Source organism: Capra hircus, chromosome 3, assembly GCF_001704415.2.
Source record: "Capra hircus breed San Clemente chromosome 3, ASM170441v1, whole genome shotgun sequence".
Taxonomy (NCBI): Eukaryota; Metazoa; Chordata; class Mammalia; order Artiodactyla; family Bovidae; genus Capra; species Capra hircus.
In genome coordinates, this window is record NC_030810.1 from 66,229,847 (window position 1) to 66,249,571 (window position 19,725).

The window sequence follows — 19,725 nt, forward strand, 5'->3', positions numbered from 1 at the left end:
GACGACAGAGGATGAGATGGTTGGATGGCATCACTGACTCAATGCACATGGGTTTGGGTGGACTCTGGGAGTTGGTAATGGACAGCGAGGCCTGGTATGCTGCGGTTCATGGGGTCACAAGGAGTCGGACACGACTGAGCTACTGAGCTGAACTGGGATTCCATCACTTCCACTAGCTTTGTTTGTAGTGATGCTTCCTAAGGCCCACTTGACTTCACATTCCAGGATGTCTGGCTCTAGGTGAGTGAGCACACCATGGTGATTAACTGTGTCATGAAGATCTTTTTTGTTCAGTTCTTCCCATTAGCTATTATTTTTTCTCCTTTTAATTAATATACAGTAATCCAAACATTGTAAAAAAAAAAAAGTATCATCAGTTGGTTACTTATAAATAAGAAAATTACCCTATTTCTCTTACTTTCAAAAGAATGATTACGTCTCAAAAAGGATAAAAACATGAAAACTGAATAAGAAAGCAGATCAGTAAATATAAAAACCTGTATAAACTGAGTATTTATGCATTTACAACATGCAAAAAACTCTACAAGAAATAAGGTACGTGCCTGTTTTCATACAATTAAATTCTTCATCTTACCTTCCAGCCAGTTACACTGAAAGTCTTTCCAGCACTTCCTATGGTTATTGTTCTCTCCCACATACCTGGAAAAGTGGCTGAATAGCATAAAAGGGGGGAAAAAGGTTAGCTAATTGCTTTATGATAAGTCTACACTCAGTATAATCTAAAAACAAAAATGCCTTATAATATAGGCAGTAGAGTTATTTCAATAGGTTTTTAAGAGCTAATTTAGCTTTAACCAAAACTCAGTTGAAAACGTTATCAAGCTTGAAAACATTTAAGTGGCAAAATCATCTCCCAGGGCAGGAATGGTGAAAAGCCGCAGCCGGCAGCGCTTCGGGCCGGCTCAGTGCAGTGGTCATGGGAGCAACAGCATCCGGCCCTCAGTGTTAGTGGCAGCTGGTGGCCAGCACGATCGTTCTGTGGCACAGTTTTGGTTGTGGTTCTGGTAGTGTTTAGCTCACCTCTACTCTGTCCATTTTCTGAGTCTATTTCTACAGGATTCCTAGGGCAGTGGTTCTTAAAATATATTTCCCATCTAGCAATATCAGTATCACTGGCGAAGTCATAAAAAAGGCAAATTCTTGGATCCTCAGAAACTCTGGGGAAGGCCCCACAGTTTGCAGGCATGTGCAAGAGTGAGGGTGTGTATTTTAGAAACAGCACACTGAGATGTAAATCCATGACATGTCTTGAAGTAATCTTCTCATAGCAAGTAAAGTGTCTACTAAGATATCAGGTAGCTAAAGAAAGTTCCAAAATGTAAACATATGTAATTTCAGCCTATCATGAAATATCCATCAATATTTATAAAGGTAGGAAAGCCATATAAATTGGAAGAGTTACCATTGTATTCTCTGTGAAACCCAAAAAGAAATCCCAAAAGGACAAATTAAAAAAATATTTAGAGGGTCCATTCAAAGACAGAATATTCTAAGATATATCCTCTCAAGTTTTGAGACATTTCTATTCTTCCAAAATATTCCAAAGGACATGGATGTCTTACTTTCCTATTTGACCACAGAAATATCTAAACTATGTATAAGGCAGAATATCACTCCCTTTAAAGTAATAATATATATTCCAAATCAGGAACATCTGTTATTAAGAACAACACTTAGAAATAAATTCTTTGAAAATAAGAATTACCCAAACTAATACAAGCCTAGCATGTTTTAACAATAAGTTAAACATGAAGTAAATAAAAACTATGTACACATCAAATGTAGGTTACATTCACAAAAATATCAAAACTAATTAAAGTATTTAAAAGCTAAGTATTTTCTTGATGATGGCTATTTTGGCCATATAAAAGAGAATCTTTTTTTCTTTCAAGGAGTAAGATGATCAGCTAAATAATTTATGAGGAATTCTATATTAATTTTCCAAATATCAAGGGATTAGTATATAAATACCAATGTGTTAGTATAATCTCTTCCAGAACAGAGGTTTCTTTTGTTGAATGTAATGTCATTTTACTGAGAACTGGAGACACCATTTGAGTCAAGAATGTGACCCAGTATGAACAAATTCTACAGTTCCAATTAAGAGACCTAAGTAATTTAAAACCTGGAGAATGAAATGGCAACCCACTCCAGTATTTTTGCCTGGAAATCCCAGGGACAGAAGAGCCTGGCGGGCTACAGTCTACGGGGTTGCAAGAGTCAGACATGACTTAGTGACTAAACACACAGACGCACAAGTAATTTAAGAACATCTAGATAATCACGTCCTCTCTGTCTCAGAGATCTGGGGAGCTACAGAAGTTAAACAGAGTAGATGACCACAACACTGCATGTGCATATAGCAACAAAGAAAAAAAAATCTTTACAGATCTGATGATTTAGAAAAACCGTATCTAGTTCCAGTACTGGTAAGTTTAGCCTGCAGTTACAGATGAAAGGCAACTGGTCTTTGCACTTCTCATGTATGACCCATCCTCCTTAAATCAACCACAGCAGCTATAACAGTTATTCACAGGCTACAGGCTTCAATAGAAGTCAGATAAAGATTAGAGACATGATGAAGAGTACAAGCTACACCTAGGAAAACTGTCTCTGTGACATGAAGGTGATGCTAATTTCATGATGTGTGGCCAGAATCTCATTGTATTAAAGAGCTACTATTGCACTCTGCAAATTGATGGAATAGCCATTTCGTATCTTTCATGTAACAAAGGCCATCATATTTAACAGAATACATTTTCACATGTTTGCACTCTCTAAATAATGAAATAGAATGAATAATGAAATGAATAATAATGATAATGAAACAGAAATGAATAATGAATTCATTTTTTTCTTGTTTGAACATCCTGAGTTGTTATAACTAAAAAATCTGAGCTAAAAATATATGCCTTGATATCTTTAGCAAATAATATCATTTACACTTTTACCATGAAGTATTTATAAAATAAGGTTTAAACAATAAGTTTCAAGATCACTTAAAGCAATATTTTGAAAAGAATATTGCTAAACTGAGTTAAATAAAATGTAAAAGCTTTGAGTTATTGCATAGACATGAACATTTGTAAAATGTACAAAATGTTAAGCATAAAATTATATTTATTCATTAGATAGATGCCTCTTTCTCTTTCTACTTAATCTTAAAAAAATTATCAAAAAATGTAATTGTCCATGTTGGTTTGATTTTCAACTGGGGAGTAGTTAATGACCTGAGATAGAGATCAACAAGATATGGAAAGGTCAACTCTGATGCAATTTTGACAAATAACAAAACGGGCTGTGCTAAGACACTATACCTTACAAATTTCTGGCCCTCTTCTTTGTTTATACATTCTGCCTTAGAAGATACATTGTCTTCCATGTGTTCCACTATCAACAAAATTTTGATGACTGTCAAAAATGAATCCCTTCACAATTTGATCCTGACAATCAGGCCTATAATTCTACTTATCTGTAGACATCTCCTCCTCTATGTCTCAAAGACACTGAAACTTAGCATGAGAAGCAGGAATTTCCTTTGCTCAGCTCTTCCCACAGGCCTGTCTCCTTCCATTTCCATCCCTGGTTAAGGCCTCATCACTGCTGAGTAGTCCAGGCTAGAGATCTCAGAATCATACTTGCTTGCCTTCCCACCTTCAAATGCTATATTCTGCGCCCTACAGTTTATACTTCTAAACAACCCCAGCATATGATCTCCACTGCCAGGGGAGCTGACTTAAAATCCTCACCTGCAGCTGGTTCTTACCTTTATAAAACAAATCCAATACAGAACCAATTACCTTGTCTCATCACACCTCGTCATTGCCTGTTGCAGCTGTTCTCAAAGTACGCTCACTGGTACCCTAATGATCAAATTAATTATTGAGTTTTTTTAATAGAGCTTGAAAAAATCGACTTTAAGTTTTCCACAAATTTTTCTTTACCACTTCAAACTGCTACTGGTTATCTCAGTGGTAAAGAACCAGCCTGCCAAGGCAGGAGACATGGGTTTGATCCCTGGTTTGGGAAGATCCCCTGGAGAAGGAAATGGCAACCCACTCCAGCATTCTTGCCTGGAAAATCCCATGGACAGAAGATTCTGGTAGGCTACAGCACATGGGGTCACAAAAAGAGAGTTGGACATGACTTAGTAACTAAAACAATAACTGGTTATCTGATGGTGAATGCTACCAATAGTGAAACAAATGAGCATCAGGAAATGAACAATAATGGCAAAAATCAGAAAAACTCAGATGTATTTATTTCAATAACACTTTGTTACAGGCAAATACACACAGATTTGTGATTTTTATATTGACTTCTAATTATTGAATTTCTGTTAGGAAAATTACCTCTAGCTTCATGATGAAATACAATATATATGGTCACTAATTCATCATGTGAACATTGTGACTTCATGATTCTCTATCACTAATATATAATAAAAGTTTAAGAACCATTGGCCCCCCCTCAATGAAATTTAAATTCTTTTTACTCATATATAAAGTCCTTCAGAATCACCCTACTTTTCCATTCTCATCTGTGCCAGTTACAACACACTCTTATAAGCCAGTTAAGTATATCTTGATCTTTCATGTTGTCTCACCTTAGTACACAAGTTTATCTGAGAAGAATTTTCTTTCTACTTCTCTGACTAATTCCATCTTTGCCCACTTTGTTGATCTCCTCTGTGTCTCCACAGCAGTTTGCAATTTACCACGGATAATTATGATGTGTTCAACAACTATTTATGCATAAGTACACTAATTTTAAAATTTATTGGTTCCTGCCAGTGATATTAGTTATTCTTCCCTCATCCTTTCATACTTCCTATTCATTTTATTCAACAATTATTTTCTGATTGTCTACCATGCACAAGACCCTATTCTGGGAACTGAGGATTCAGAAGAGATCAAACATTTAAAAATTCCTACCTCCTTGCAGGTTAGAGGTAAAAATATATAGATCCTGATATTTATTACACAGGAAAACACAAGACAGAAGGGTTTTCCTGGTGGTCCAGTAGTTAAAAATCCTCCTTGCAATGCAGGGGACATGGGTTCGATCCCAGGTTCGGGAAGATCCCACATGCCTCAGTGCAACTAAGCCCGTGTGCCACAACTACTGAGTCTGCATTCTACAGCCTTGTTCTGCAACAAAAGAAGCCACTGCAATGAGAAGTCTGAACACCGCAATGAAGAGTAGCCCTGACTCACTGTAACTAGAGAAAGCCTGAGTGCGGCAACAAAGACCCATCACAGCCAAGAAAATAAAACAAAAGAACAGAAAAAGGACAAAGAAAATGCAGAGAGGTTTAAACCTTAAATGTTGTGGTCATAAAATATGAAAACTGAATAAAGACTCCCAGGGAGGTGACACTGAGTCGTTTGGATATCTGAGGGAAAAGTGTTTCCAAGTATAGGAAGGGGTACAAAGACCCAAAGACTGAAGCACAGTTATAACCCGATAGTTGATATAAGTTTGGATCACCCCAGAAGACACCATGGTATCTGTGCAATGGCCGGGGTGTGTGTGTGTGTGTGTGTGTATGCTCAGTCACTTCAGTCATGTCCAACTCTTTGTGACCCTATAGACTATAGCCCACCAGGTTCCTCTGTCCACAAGATTCTCTGGGCAAGAATACTGGAGTGGGCTGCCATGCCCTCCTCCAGGGGATCTTCCTGACCCAGGGATTGAACCCATGTCTCCTGCATTGCAGGCGGATTCTTTACCACTGAGACACTGCGGAAGCCCGAGATGGAGAAGTAACGGTGAAATCCATTGCAGCAATACCTTACTGTCACAGCAATTTCTTTCCTGTTCATCTGGCATTTCAGCATTTCCCTTAGTAGGGACAGACCAGTTCAGGAATGAGAAAGTTCCCTATGTCTTATATACAAAGTAATAACTAGATTATTGGGGGAAAAAAAAAAAAAGCTAAGAATAAAGGCAAAAGTACTACTTCTCTGGTTTCCTAGTTGTATACTGTGATCTAAAATCTCGTCTCCTAAGTTTGTACTGTTTGTCCTTCAACCTGTTCATAAATCCACTCAAACATCATTCATTCAAGTTCCGTTTTTAAGTGCTCACAGACATCTACCCATTACAAAGACTATTCTAAAGCTGTTCTGGGATCCTTTCCAATCAGATATTCCACATGTGTCCAAACATGATTAGATCTGTGACTCTATGTAATAATTGGTACCTATTTTAAAATGCTTGTTTCCAGTATATACAAGCCATTCATAAACCTCATCACTGATGCAGAGTGTGTCATATTTGATGCAAAGGTCAGCAATTACTTGGAGTTCCTCTTTGGTATACACCTACACACATGAAAGGAAACAAAAGAGCAGAGTTGATTATTCAACGTGTGAGAGAATGGCGGATCAGAAGATGCATAAAGAGATCAAAGACTCACCTTGCCAAGGGGGTTATGCGGAGTGTTTAGTATTATAGCTTTGGTTTTGGAATTAAATTTGCTTGCCAGTTCTTGAGGATCTAAGGTCCAGTCAGAACTAGAGCATGTTTTCCCATCAACAGGTTTCTAAGCATGAAGAATGAAGATGTGATTTAATTCAGTTAATTCATGTTTGCTGTATTATAAATAAATAACCTGATAAGGAAAAAAAAAGTAGAGAAAGGCATGGCAAAGGTAACTTAATAGATAACTAACAAAGAAAAGAAACAAAAATAACTAAGATTTACTTCTGCCTTAAGAGCCCAACAGGACTTGAGTCCCATGCTCATACCTGTTAAATGGAGACATGAACTCTGTCAACATTAACAGTTGTAAAAATGCCTAAATTCCTTCAGAGGAGCCAGCTATATGGTTATGGTTAACACGTCTGATTATGGTTAACAGCTATGGTTAACACATCTGATTCTATAAGGCTAATAGAAGATTCTGTGATTCACCTTAGTGTGTTACTTGTTTTAATAAGACTTTTTGAAAAGACAATGAAACTATATTGTATTCCTAAAGATAAAAGTAGAGTGAAAAAAACAAAACACTTCATTCAGAATTGAGTAAGTATTTATTGAACACTCAGCACACACCCTGGGATTCCCAGGGGGTTTAATGGTAAACAATCAACCTGCCAAGCAGCAAACCCGAGTTCAATCCCTGAGTCAGGAAAATCCCCTGGAGGAGGAAATGGCAACCCACTCCACTACTCTTGCCTGAAAAATCCCATAGAGAGAGGAACCTGGAGGGCTATGATCTGTGGGGTCACAGAGTCAGCCACGACTTAATGATTACCAGCACATACCCTGCACTGCTAGTCACTGGGGACTAGGGCTATAATAGTGAGTCAGAAATGGTCTCTGACCTGGTGGTGCTCAGTCAGTAGGGGAGATACATAACCACAAAAAATAGTATTACATACAAGGTAGAAGCTGTTAGATACATGGCAAACATATGATGAAGTAATAAAAATCCCCCCTTAAATAGCTGTTACCTTCAGTCATGGTAGAGATATACAGTAAATCCCGAAATGTAATCAAAGTAGAAACTTTATTGGCAACAAAGTAATTGGCATTTTCAAAACTTTTAAAAAAACTTAAATCATAGGGGCAGACTTACACATCTCAGGGGAACAAAAACAGGTGTTGCTCCAGCCATTCTCACCATGGGCTCATAGCAGTCATAGAAAGGCACTATCACTATGACCTGGAATCAAACCAAATAACAAATCTATCAATAATTAATCCATTTAACAAATACTGTGTACGTACAATGTGTGAAGCAGCATACAACATGCTAAGATACAGCAGCGAAGAAAGCAGGCTCTGTCTTCACACAACTGAGTGAAAAGACCTTCGGAACAAACTCATCAGGAACCTTAATTGGACCCCTTGATTTCCTAGGGAGCTCTGTGGATAGGCTTGCAGTGGGACCCTTCAAACTGCATACAAAATTTTCTACATGCATAGGTTTATTTTTATGGGAAAAGAGTCCATAGCTCTCATTACATTCTCAAAGGGATGATCTAGCCAAAAACAGTGAGTTTAAATTTCAAATTAGAAAATAAACAATCAGCAGCACAGCAAGACCAGAAGGGAAGAGAGCACTGCAGGGATGCTCTCTGTTATGGCGGAGTAGTAATTTCTAAGTATTATACTGAGAGAAGAACTGGGAAGCCTGATGTGCAACAGTACATAGGGTCACAAAGAGTTGGACACGATTGCGCGACTGAACAACAACAAAGATGTTTCTTTTTCAAAAACATCCCCAAACAGAGAATGCAAGAAGACAGGATGCTACCATTAATGTCTGATACCCACAATTTCCCTCCAGGTGACATATCTGGATTCTTTTTTCCTAGCTCCTTTTCCCCTACAAGGTCCTATAGGTACTACAGGCTCTCTCAATCTACTCATGGCCTGTATCTCAGGTCAGTGGGCCAGACTAACCTGTCCATTTCGTATCTTGTCTGCAATATGCCAGTCTGGATCTAGTATCCCTGACTTTCTGCTTTTCTATAACACGTTTAAACACGATATATATCCATTGTCGACACTGCGTTTTTCTGTCTTTTTTACATGTAGCAATACTTCACAAAAACATTTAACATTATTTAGTTTTAATGCATTGTTTTAATGGCTATTTGAGAGTCTACTGAATTCTAGGATAATTTTGTTATAGTTTGTATAAATAACAGTACAATGTGAATTAGTGACTACATAGTTTCTCCATTTTAGTGCTTGTTACTACTAAAGAGTACAAACATCTTTTATGGTACCTTATATATATATATGTGTATATATATATATTCAAACTGCTTATGAAAAATCTGGCAACAGTGTATAATTTTACAAGTCTACACTTAAACTGAAGAAAGTAGGGAAAACTACTAGACCACTTAGGTTCTGACCTAAATCAAATCCCTTACAGTGGAAGTGAGAAAGAGATTTAAGGGACCAGATCTGATAGACAGAGTGACCGATGAACTATGGATGGAGGATTGTGACATTGTATAGGAGACAGAGATCAAGACTACCTCCAAGAAACAGAAATGCAAAAGAGCAAAATGGCTGTCTGAGGGGGTCTTACAAATAGTGTGAAAAGAAAAGATGTGAAAAGCAAAGGAGAAAATGAAAGATACACCCATTTGAATGCAGAGTTCCAAAGAATAGCAAGGAGAGACAAGAAAGCCTTCCTCGGTGATTAATGCAAAGAAATAGAGGAAAGCAATAGAATGGGAAAGACTAGAGATCCCTTCAAGAAAATTGGAGATACCAAGGGAACATTTGATGCAAAGATGGGCTCAATAAAGGACAGAAATGGTATGGACCTAACAGAAGCAGAAGATATTAAGAAGAGGTTACATGAATACACAGAAGAACTGTACAAAAAAGATCTTCAAAACCCAGGTAATCACAATGGTGTGATCACTCTCCTAGAGCCAGACATCCTGGAATGTGAAGTCAAGTGGGCCTTGGGAAGCATCACTACAAACAAAGCTAGTGGAGGTGATGGAATTCAAGCTGAGCTATTTCAAATCCTAAAAGAGAATGCTGTGAAAGTGCTGCACTCCATATGCCAGCAAATTTGGAAAACTCAGCAGTGACCACAGGACTGGAAAAGGTCAGTTTTCATTCCAATCCCAAAGAAAGGCAATGCCAAAGAATGCTCAAACTACGGCACAATTGCACTCATCTCACATGCTAGTAAAGTAATGCTCAAAATTCTCCAAGCCAAGCTTCACAATAGGTGAACCATGAACTACCAGAAGTTCAAGCTGGTTTTAGAAAAGGCAGAGGAATCAGAGATCAAAGTAACAACATCCACTGGATCATCAAAAGAGCAAAAGAGTTTCCGAAAAACATCTACTTCTGCTTTATTGACTATGCCAAAGCTTTTGACTGTGTGGATCATAAAAAACTGGAAAATTCTGAAAGAGATGGTAATACTGGACCACCTGACCTGCCTCCTGAGAAACCTGTATTCAGGTTTAGAAAGCAACAGTTAGAACTGGACATGGAATGACAAACTGGTTCCAAATAGGAAAAGGAGTACGTCAAGGCTGTATATTGTCACCCTGCTTATTTAACTTCTATGCAGAGTACATCACGAGAAACGTTGGGCTGGATAAAGCACAAACTGGAATTAAGATTGCCGGGAGAAATATCAATAACTTCAGATATGCAGATGATAACACCCTTATGGCAGAAAGTGAAGAAGAACTAAAAAGCCTCTTGATGGAAAGAGGAGAGTGAAAGTTGGCTTAAAGCTCAGCATTCAGAAAACTAAGATCATGGCATCCAGTCCCTTCACTTCACGGCAAACAGATGTGGAAACAATGACAGACTTTATTTTTCTGGGCTCCAAAATCACTGCAGATGGTGACTGTAACTATGAAATTAAAAGATGTTTACTCCTTGGAAGGAAAGTTATGACCAACCTAGGCAGCATATTCAAAAGCAGAGACATTACTTTGCCAACAAAGTCTAGTCAAGGGTATGGTTTTTCCAGTAGTCATGTATGGATGTGAGAATTGGACTATAAAGAAAGCTGAGCGCCAAAGAATTGATGCTTTTGAACTGTGGTGTTGAAGAAAACTCTTGAGAGCCCCTTGGACTAGGAGGAGATACAACCAATTCATCCTAAAGGAAATCAGTCTTGAATATTCATTGGAAGGACTTATGCTGAAACTGAAACTCAAATACTTTGGCCGCCCGATGCGAAGAGGTGACTCATTTGAAAAGACCATGATGCTGGGAAAGATTGAAGGTGGGAGAAGGGGATGACAGAGGATGAGATGGTTGGATGGCATCACTGACTCACTGGAAATGAGTTTGAGTATACTCCAGGAATTGGCAATGGACAGGGAGGCCTGACATGTTGCATCCATGGGGTCGCAAAGACTGGGACACAACTGAGTGACTGAACTGAACTGAACATTAAACTGCCTTTAAGTTTGTGTTGATTAAATTCATGGCACCTAATTATCATCCTAAATTTCTACTTTTTACTATTTATATTTCCTGTTCAAGACTTGTCTCACTGGAGTTATAGGAGGCCCTTACATTCTAAAGTCCCTTTGTTTGTACTAGTCATCTAATTCACACTGAATATTTTCTACACAACGTGCTATGTTAGGTTTTGGGTATTACAGAGGACAAGACATGAGCCAGAATGGATGTTTTCCTCAAGTTCATTAGACTGTGAAATTCTTAGGGACTAAGATGACCTGTCTTTGCAGCCCTGATGAGACACAGTGCCTGGTATGAAGTGAGAGCTCCATGAAGGAAAGGAAACAGGGGAGGCAGCGAGGTGGAACTGAGAATATACCTGACACTCTTCCCTGAAATTTCCTTATTTTTACAATGGAAATGATTCCCCTCTCTCTTTGAAGAATATTTACCAAGCACTCAAGTGCTGGCTCTACAACAATAAACTAATTTTCCTGGAACTTATATTCTACAGAAAGAGACATAATAAATAAGAAACAAGGAAGTAAATTAGATAATTTCAGATAGTAATAAACATTATAAGGAAAATAACAGGCCTATATGATGCAAAGTAATGTTTGTGGTTTCAAAATATTAGATAAGTTGATCAGTGAAGAATAGAGAAAAGACAGCAAAGGGCTGAGCCTTGGGACAACCAACAGAGTGCAGAGAAGGAGGAAGCAGAGAAGGAGGAAGCAGCAAAGAAGTAACACAATCAAAGCCTGAGCTGAAACTTTCAGCTATTTTATAGGAATAAAGGAAATTATATATATGAAAGTATGACTATACTTCCTTACCATGATTCCTTAAGTAACTCATTGTTTGGCAGAGCAGAGGGAATAGAGATATAAAAGAAAAGGTAACACAAAGTCACAGAGGTATCTTTCATAAAGGAGGTACAGATGAAGTGCTGGGAGGGTGGTGGTGGTTCGGGACTTCCCTGGTGGCTCACTAAGAATCTGCCTGCCAATGCAAGCGGACACAGGTTTGATCCCTGGTCCAGGAAGATCCCATGTGCCCTGGAGCAATGAAGCTCCTGCGCCACAACTACTGAAGCCCCTGCTCTGCAATAAGAGAAGCCATTGCAATGAGAAGCCCACACACCACAATGAAGACTAGCCCCTGCTCACCACAGCTAAAGAAAGCCTGCAGTGAGCAACGAAGACCCAGTGCAGCCACACACACACAAACACACACAAAAGTGCTGGGGGAGTTCAAAGAAGGGAATCAACAATACAGGTCACGGCAAATATTCATTCCTCAGACTTGGCTTACCCAACACCTCTCTGGAGCTTTCTGGACCTATATTAGCAGAGTTCATCACTTCTTCCTCTTGTCACCACGGTAACTTACTCATTCCCCACCACTGCCTATCACACTGCATCCTTCTATATCTGTTTAAAAGCACATCTCCACTAAATACGGAACCTCTTCGACATAGAAATATTTTTTTTTTTCAGATTTTATTTCACTTTACAATACTGTATTGGTTTTGCCATACATCAACATGAATCCGCCACAGGTGTACATGTGTTCCCAATCCTGAACCCCCCCCCACCTCCCACACCATACCATCTCTCTGGGTCATCCCAGTGCACCAGCCCCAAGCATCCTGTATCCTGCATCAAACCTAGACTGGCGATTCATTTCTTATATGATATTATACATGTTTCAATGTCATTCTCCCAAATCATCCCACCCTCGCCCTCTCCCACAGAATCCAAAAGACTGTTCTATACATCTGTGTCTCTTTTGCTGTCTCACATACAGGGTTATTGTTACCATCTTTCTAAATTCCATATATATGTGTTAGTATACTGTATTGGGGTTTTTCTTTCTGGCTTACTTCACTCTGTATAATAGGCTCCAGTTTCATCCACCTCATTAGAACTGATTCAAATGTATTCTTTTTAATGGCTGAGTAATACTCCACTGTGTATATGTACCACAGCTTTCTTATCCATTCATCTGCTGATGGACATCTAGGTTGTTTCCATGTCCTGGCTATTATAGACAGTGCTGAGATGAAAACTGGGGTACATGTGTCTCTTTCAATTCTGGTTTCCTCAGTGTGTATGCCCAGCAGTGGGATTGCTGGGTCATATAGCAGTTCTATTTCCAATTTTTTAAGGAATCTCCACACCATTCTCCATAGTGGCTGTACTAGTTTGCATTCCCACCAACAGTGTAAGAGGGTTTCCTTTTCTTCACACCCTCTCCAGCATTTATTGCTTGTAGACTTTGGATCGCAGCCATTCTGACTGGGGTGAATGGTACCTCATTGTGGTTTTGTTTTGCATTTCTCTGATAATGAGTGATGTTGAGTATCTTTTCATGTGTTTGTTAGCCATCCGTATGTCTTCTTTGGAGAAATGTCTATTTAGTTCTTTGGCCCATTTTTTGATTGGGTTCTTTATCTTTCTGGAATTGAGCTGCAGGAGTTGTTTGTATATTTTTGAGATTAGTTGTTTGTCAGTTGCTTCATTTGCTATTATTTTTTCCCATTCCGAAGGCTGTCTTTTCACCTTGCTTATAGTTTCCTTTGTTGTGCAGAAGCTTTTAATTTTAATTAGGTCCCATGTTTATTTTTGCTTTTATTTCAAGTATTCTGGGAGGTGGGTCATAGAGGATCCTGCTGTGATTTATGTCGGAGAGTGTTTTGCCTATGTTCTCCTTTAGGAGTTTTATAGTTTCTGGTCTTACATTTAGATCTTTAATCCATTTTGAGTTTATTTTTGTGTGTGGTGTTAGAAAGTGTTCTGGTTTCATTCTTTTACAAGTGGTTGACCAGTTTACCCAGTACCACTTGTTAAACAGATTGTCTTTTCTCCATTTCTTGCCTCCTTTGTCGAAGATAAGGTGTCCATAGGTGTGTGGATTTATCTCTAGGCTTTCTATTTTGTTCCATTGATCTATATTTCCGTCTTTGTGCCAGTACCATACTGTCTTGATGACTGTGGCTTTGTAGTAGATCCTGAAGTCAGGCAGCTTGATTCCTCCAGTTCCATTCTTCTTTCTCAAGATTGCTTTGGCTATTTGAGGTATTTTGTATTTCCATACAAATTGTGAAATTATTTGTTCTAGCTCTGTGAAAAATACCGCTGGTAGCTTGATAGGGATTGCATTGAATCTGTAGATTCCTTTGGGTAGTATACTCATTTTCACTATATTGATTCTTCCGATCCATGAACATGGTATGTTTCTCCATCTATTAGTGTCCTCTGATTTCTTTCACCAGTGTTTTATAGTGTTCTATATACAGGTGGTCTTTAGTTTCTTTAGGTAGATATATTCCTAAGTATTTTATTATTTTCGTTGCAATGGTGAATGGAATTGTTTCCTTAATTTCTTTTTCTACTTTCTCATTATTGGTGTATCAGAATGCAAGGGATTTCTGTGTGTTGATTTCATATCCTGCAACTTTACTATATTCATTGATTAGCTCTAGTAATTTTCTGGTGGAGTCTTTAGGGTTTTCTATGTAGAGGATCATGTCATCTGCAAACAGTGAGAGTTTTACTTCTTCTTTTCCAGTTTGGATTCCTTTTATTTCTTTTTCTGCTCTGATAGCTGTGGCCAAAACTTTCAGAACTATGTTGAATAGTACTGGTGAAAGTGGGCACCCTTGTCTTGTTCCTGACTTTAGGGGAAATGCTTTCAATTTTTCACCATTGAGGATAATGTTTGCTGTGGGTTTGTCATATATAGCTTTTATTCTCACCCACATTGTCTAGCATATCCTCAATAAATTTTGAATAAATGGAAGAGGTGACTAAATATGAAAGCAAGGGTCCTGGAATGATAATGGGGAAGCAGGAGCAGAGCTACTGAGGTCAGTGCTGAAGTAGGTTTTATATCACTTCACTAAATTAAAAAGTCACTCAGTTGTCTTGTTATATATCCCTCACATGGTGCTGCTAACAATACAGGGCACAAAAAGATAGTGACCAAATACTTGCTGACTGAGTTTTAAAAGTTATTTTAGCAGCGAAAACTAAGATTCATCTTCCCGTACTACTGCTAGCCTCTTTTACCTGCCCTTATGTAAATAGGCTGTAAACAGAAGAACAAACAACATGCAACAGGAGTGAATGAATCTCACAGACAAATGATAAATGAGAGAAGTCAGACTCAAGAGTATATACCGTATGATTCTATTACCTCAGGTTAAAGAGCTAGTAAAGTGAATCTCTGGTGACAGAACACAGAAGACTGTTACCTCTGGAAGAATACAGACTGGGAAGGGGCAAAAGGGAGCCTTCCAGGTTGCTGGAAATGTACTGTATCTTTCTCTGGTTTGCGGTTACAGGCAGACAAACACACACACATACATGTAAACATTTACTAAGTTGTACTTAACAGTTTTTTGTGAATTTGACTGAATATGTACTATATTTGCAAAATACTTAAAAGAGCATAAAAAAAGTGAAAATAAAAGTAAGACAAATGATAGTGATTAATAAAGGCAGCACGATAATGTTAATATACTTACTTCATCCCCCTCATCAATCAGTCCTTGAATGGCGTTAAAAAGAGATCCATATGCTCCTACTGTCACGAGGATTTCTTCATTTGGATTGATTTGATTTTGATAAAACTTTTCATATAGGCAGGACAGAGCTTTCACAAGTGATGGATGACCCTGTTGAGTGAAAAGAAAGGACAAAACCTTGAATTTAATTATGAGACCTACTTCTTTGAGATAGTTTGGCTCTGAAATGTTAAAAATTTTTAACATTTAGGTTTTACAGTTCTCTAATGTGTATTTTCATGGCAACAAATTAAAAAAAATTATTCCCCTTATTTTCAGAGGGTTCCTGAATGAATGGTTATGATGATTTGCTAATGATTAAAAACGTCCCTATTAAATGACTGATTTTTGAATACAAAATTTCAAGGTATCAGCTTTGTTATCTGATATCTTGATATTTGTTTTTTTCTGTCCAGCGTCTGCATCCTCTTTTTGCTTTCAGTAACCACCTTGATTTTCAGTCATTTGCAGAAAATATTAGTAAGTGCCCAAGTGCAGGTCTTGTGACTTTGTTAGGAAAGCACCCGGCTCTGGAGTAATAAACTGGGTCAGGATGCAGGAGAAGAGGGAGATTGCTTAGATATATCCTAGGTTGGTGAGGTAAAAGAGTATGGCTCCCTCTAAGTTGTCCATGCCAGTTCATATGAAGAGAAGGAGGAATTTTTTTGTTAAGGATGTATTTACTTGTCATCTTTTTATTTCTTTTGGAACAGTGGCATGTATGTCCCAGAGCCTCACCTGGTTAAAATCAATAAAAGTGAAGCCAGAGCACATTTTTCATATTTTGAAATTAGGGAGTATTATAGTATGAGAGAAGCTGGTTGTAATTAGTAATAGAAGGTAAAAAAATATACACAAATTGTTGAAAGAGAAGCAAGAGACAGTTGTCACCCCTCCCAGAAATCCAAAATTCTCTTTGAATTCATTTTAATATCAAGTTTAACAAATTCTAGCAAAGGGTGATATGAAAGCAATTATAAATACTATACATCTGTCCTTACAGTAATAAGGATTTGTGTTTAAATTTTTTAATTACAAAGTGACTCATGATTCATACAATAAGTAAAACTAGGCAAAAGATACATAAAGAAAAATTATCTTTCCTCAAAATCTCTTACTTCCTGTCCCCTGAGGTGACCAACGTTCACAGCCTGCTGACACTGCAACCCCATCCCCACTGCTACACCAATATAAACACACACACATGTACATACACTCATATATATTCACAAAAGCTGGAAAATCTATGAATAATGGGTATAGGTTTGTTCCAATAAAACCTTACTTACAAAGTCAGGGATTGGTTGGACTTGGCCCATGGACCATAGCTTGCCACTCTTCGTCTTGGATCAATTTAGGGAGAACTGACACCTTAACATACTTAGTCTTCCAATCTATGAACATCATATATCACTCCATTTATTTAGGTATCATTTAATATTTCTCAGAAAAGTGACGTAGTTTTCAGTGAACAGACATTGTATATACATCTTTTAAAAAATCAGTTCTAAATTTCAGTGTGTTTGGATACTATTGTAAATGGCATTTTAAATAATTTTACTTTTTAACTTCACTTTTAGTACAACAAAAATACAACTGATTTTTGTACATTGGCCTTGTGTCCCGAAGCTTTGCTCAATTCATTTAGTAAGTTGTGGTACTTTTTTTTTGGTAGAATCTGGGAACTCTCTGGCTATAGTAGGCATTGTAGCAAGAAGGATGAAGTTGGGCTGAGGCAGAAAGAAAGTAACTAGTTGGAAATAGATGATATTAATGAAGAGACCAGTGATGAGGCTGCTTAAGTATGAAAGGAGAGAAAACATGTCTCAAGTGAATAGTCTCCTTCCTTTGTTGCCATGGGAACCCCATCCTGGAATAGTGGTAAAGGAGGGGCCAAGACAGGACTGTGGAGAAGCTGGAATTAGGGGACAGCTTATCCTCGGATATAAGGGCAAGGGTGGGGGTTCCTTTGTCCACCAGGTTAGGATAGTTGGTTCCAGAAAGCTAATTACAGAGAAGTGACAGAAGTACATTCATACACAATATGATACAAAATACACGCTCACACCACACACGGTGCTCATATACTTACAAAGCCCCGTGTGTACTGATTCAAATTATCAATTGCTGCAATCTTGGATAATTCTTCCTTTACATATACAGGAGGGGATATATCTGGAAGGCCTTGGCCAAGATTCACAACAGAAGGGTCTGCAGCCAGTTTGGTAAATTCAATCCTAAGATAAAAAAGACTAGTATTAGTAAGAACTATGAGTACAAAGTTAGCTTTTTATACCTCATAGTTTTATAAAACTAAAAAATAGATTTAGTTTAGTCTTATAGATCAAAATAAAATTAATGAGTTCAAGACAATTGCCGTGGAGAAGGAAATAACAACCCACTCCAGTATCCTTGCCTGGAAAATCTCATGGACAGAGGAGCCTGGTGGGCTGCAGTCCATGGGGGTAGCAAAGAGTTGGGCATAACTGAGTGACTAACACTTCCAAGCCACCAGGGAAGCCAGTAAGACAATTTTACCATCTACAAAATGACTTTGGATAGAAAAATGATGGTTGAACTGATAAAATTAATGTTTCTTACAAATCTCAGTTCCATGATGCCCATATTTTAATCACTTATTTTTTTTTTTTTCCTCAACCATCTGCTGCTAGGTTCTCTCATTAGAGACTAGAGCTAACAGGAAAAGTTCACAGATTAAGAAGGTTAAGTTTCACAAGGTCATCACCCAATTTGTCCCCTTCTCTGCCTACTTCCAGTGCCTAGTACAGGGACTGGCACATTGGCTAAGAGAATAAATGAGTGTATGAATCATTACTTCCATTTCCAATGAATGGATGCAAAAACACTTTACCCAATTATTACTGTTCACTGTAAGGTACTCACCACACATTGCTATCAAGGCCTTCAATTCGTTTTGCATTTTTGAATTTCAAAGACATTTTCTGAAATATATAAAATTGAAGGGGTTTTAAATTTTTTTTCATCAAACAATAATGCCATAAAATCATGGGCAACTATTTCTTTTCCCTACTGGCACCACAGAAAAAGCAGTACCATAGAGAAAATGTTAGATGCCATTAAAAAATCCCCAAGAGGAATTCATCTCCCATCTACTGTTCTAAATAAATCAGTTTAAAGGCCTGAAATGTACTAAAGAGAACAATGATGGTACTAAAAATAAGTCAGTTAAAACAATATCTTGAGTCATGCTCTGAAGATCATTTTAGGTCAGGGGGATCAACACTTTCCCAAGTAAGTTCCTAATATGGCATACAGGAAGCACCAAAACAGATGGTTTCAAGACTACTCGATAAGGAGTTCTAAATAATAGTAATAATAGGTAACATTATTGAGTGTGTACCAGGCACTGTTCTAAGGGTCTTAAATAATTAACTCCATTAATATTTACAACAACCCCACATTATGGTTCTATCACTAGCCATAATTTACACATGAGGAAAGTGAGGTACAGAGAGGATAAGATCATGTAACTTTACAACTGCCCAAGTTCACGAAAGCAAGTAGCATTTAAACCTAAACAGATTCAACTCAAGATCTGAACCCAGATAGTCTGACTTCAGAACACATACTCAGCACTGTTTCCACACACTGCCTTTTGCAGAAGAAGACATTCTAAAAGAGACTACTAGAATTCTGCCTTTAAAAAAAAAAAGTATATCAGACATTCAGGTCAGGTCTACTCACATTAAGCAAGCTTGACATACTAAAAGCTAAAATTACAGCAAAGCATTCAATTTTTTAGTTCTTTAAGATTCTAAAAGGAAGTTTACATTATCTCTCAGAAGCATGGAGCATCTTTGATTTCATTGTTAATAAGCTGCTGAAATTTAAAAAAAATGATTGGCAGCATTTTTGCAAAGATTTTCTTAATAGAATAGTAAAGTAATTTAAATTCAATCTAGAAGGAAGATAGTGATAATGGTTACTAAATAGACCATTGTTCTCATTCTATTCTAATAATGAAAACAAGAAATATACCTTTTTGTTTTTCTCATAGATATATATTTTTTAATCTTTGAAACTCCATTGAAGTAAATCACATGCAGATTCTCCAGAGGTTAATGTGCCTTCCAGAATGGCATTATGATTAAGTGCCCACCTGACGAGGATGCTATTTTAGAGAATTATAAAACTAAAAACGCCCAGAAAGATAAACAGAAGAGGACTAACTTTGC

General features: G+C 37.7%; 1 protein-coding gene across 4 annotated transcripts in view; it reads right to left on the reverse strand.

Moving 5' to 3' along the window:
• The window catches only part of KYAT3 (kynurenine aminotransferase 3), a 66,525-nt gene that overhangs the window by 18,968 nt on the left and 27,832 nt on the right, over nucleotides 1-19,725 (reverse strand). For all 4 annotated transcript variants that reach the window (XM_005678140.3, XM_005678139.3, XM_005678141.3 and 1 more), the window contains 7 exons: nucleotides 18,413-18,471; nucleotides 17,601-17,745; nucleotides 15,470-15,619; nucleotides 7,607-7,693; nucleotides 6,443-6,568; nucleotides 6,227-6,347; nucleotides 596-672 (listed from right to left, as the gene is read on the reverse strand). In XM_005678140.3, the coding sequence (XP_005678197.1) occupies nucleotides 596-672; nucleotides 6,227-6,347; nucleotides 6,443-6,568; nucleotides 7,607-7,693; nucleotides 15,470-15,619; nucleotides 17,601-17,745; nucleotides 18,413-18,468 (762 nt within the window). In that variant the 5' untranslated portion in view covers nucleotides 18,469-18,471. The remainder of the gene's footprint in view (nucleotides 1-595; nucleotides 673-6,226; nucleotides 6,348-6,442; nucleotides 6,569-7,606; nucleotides 7,694-15,469; nucleotides 15,620-17,600; nucleotides 17,746-18,412; nucleotides 18,472-19,725) is intronic.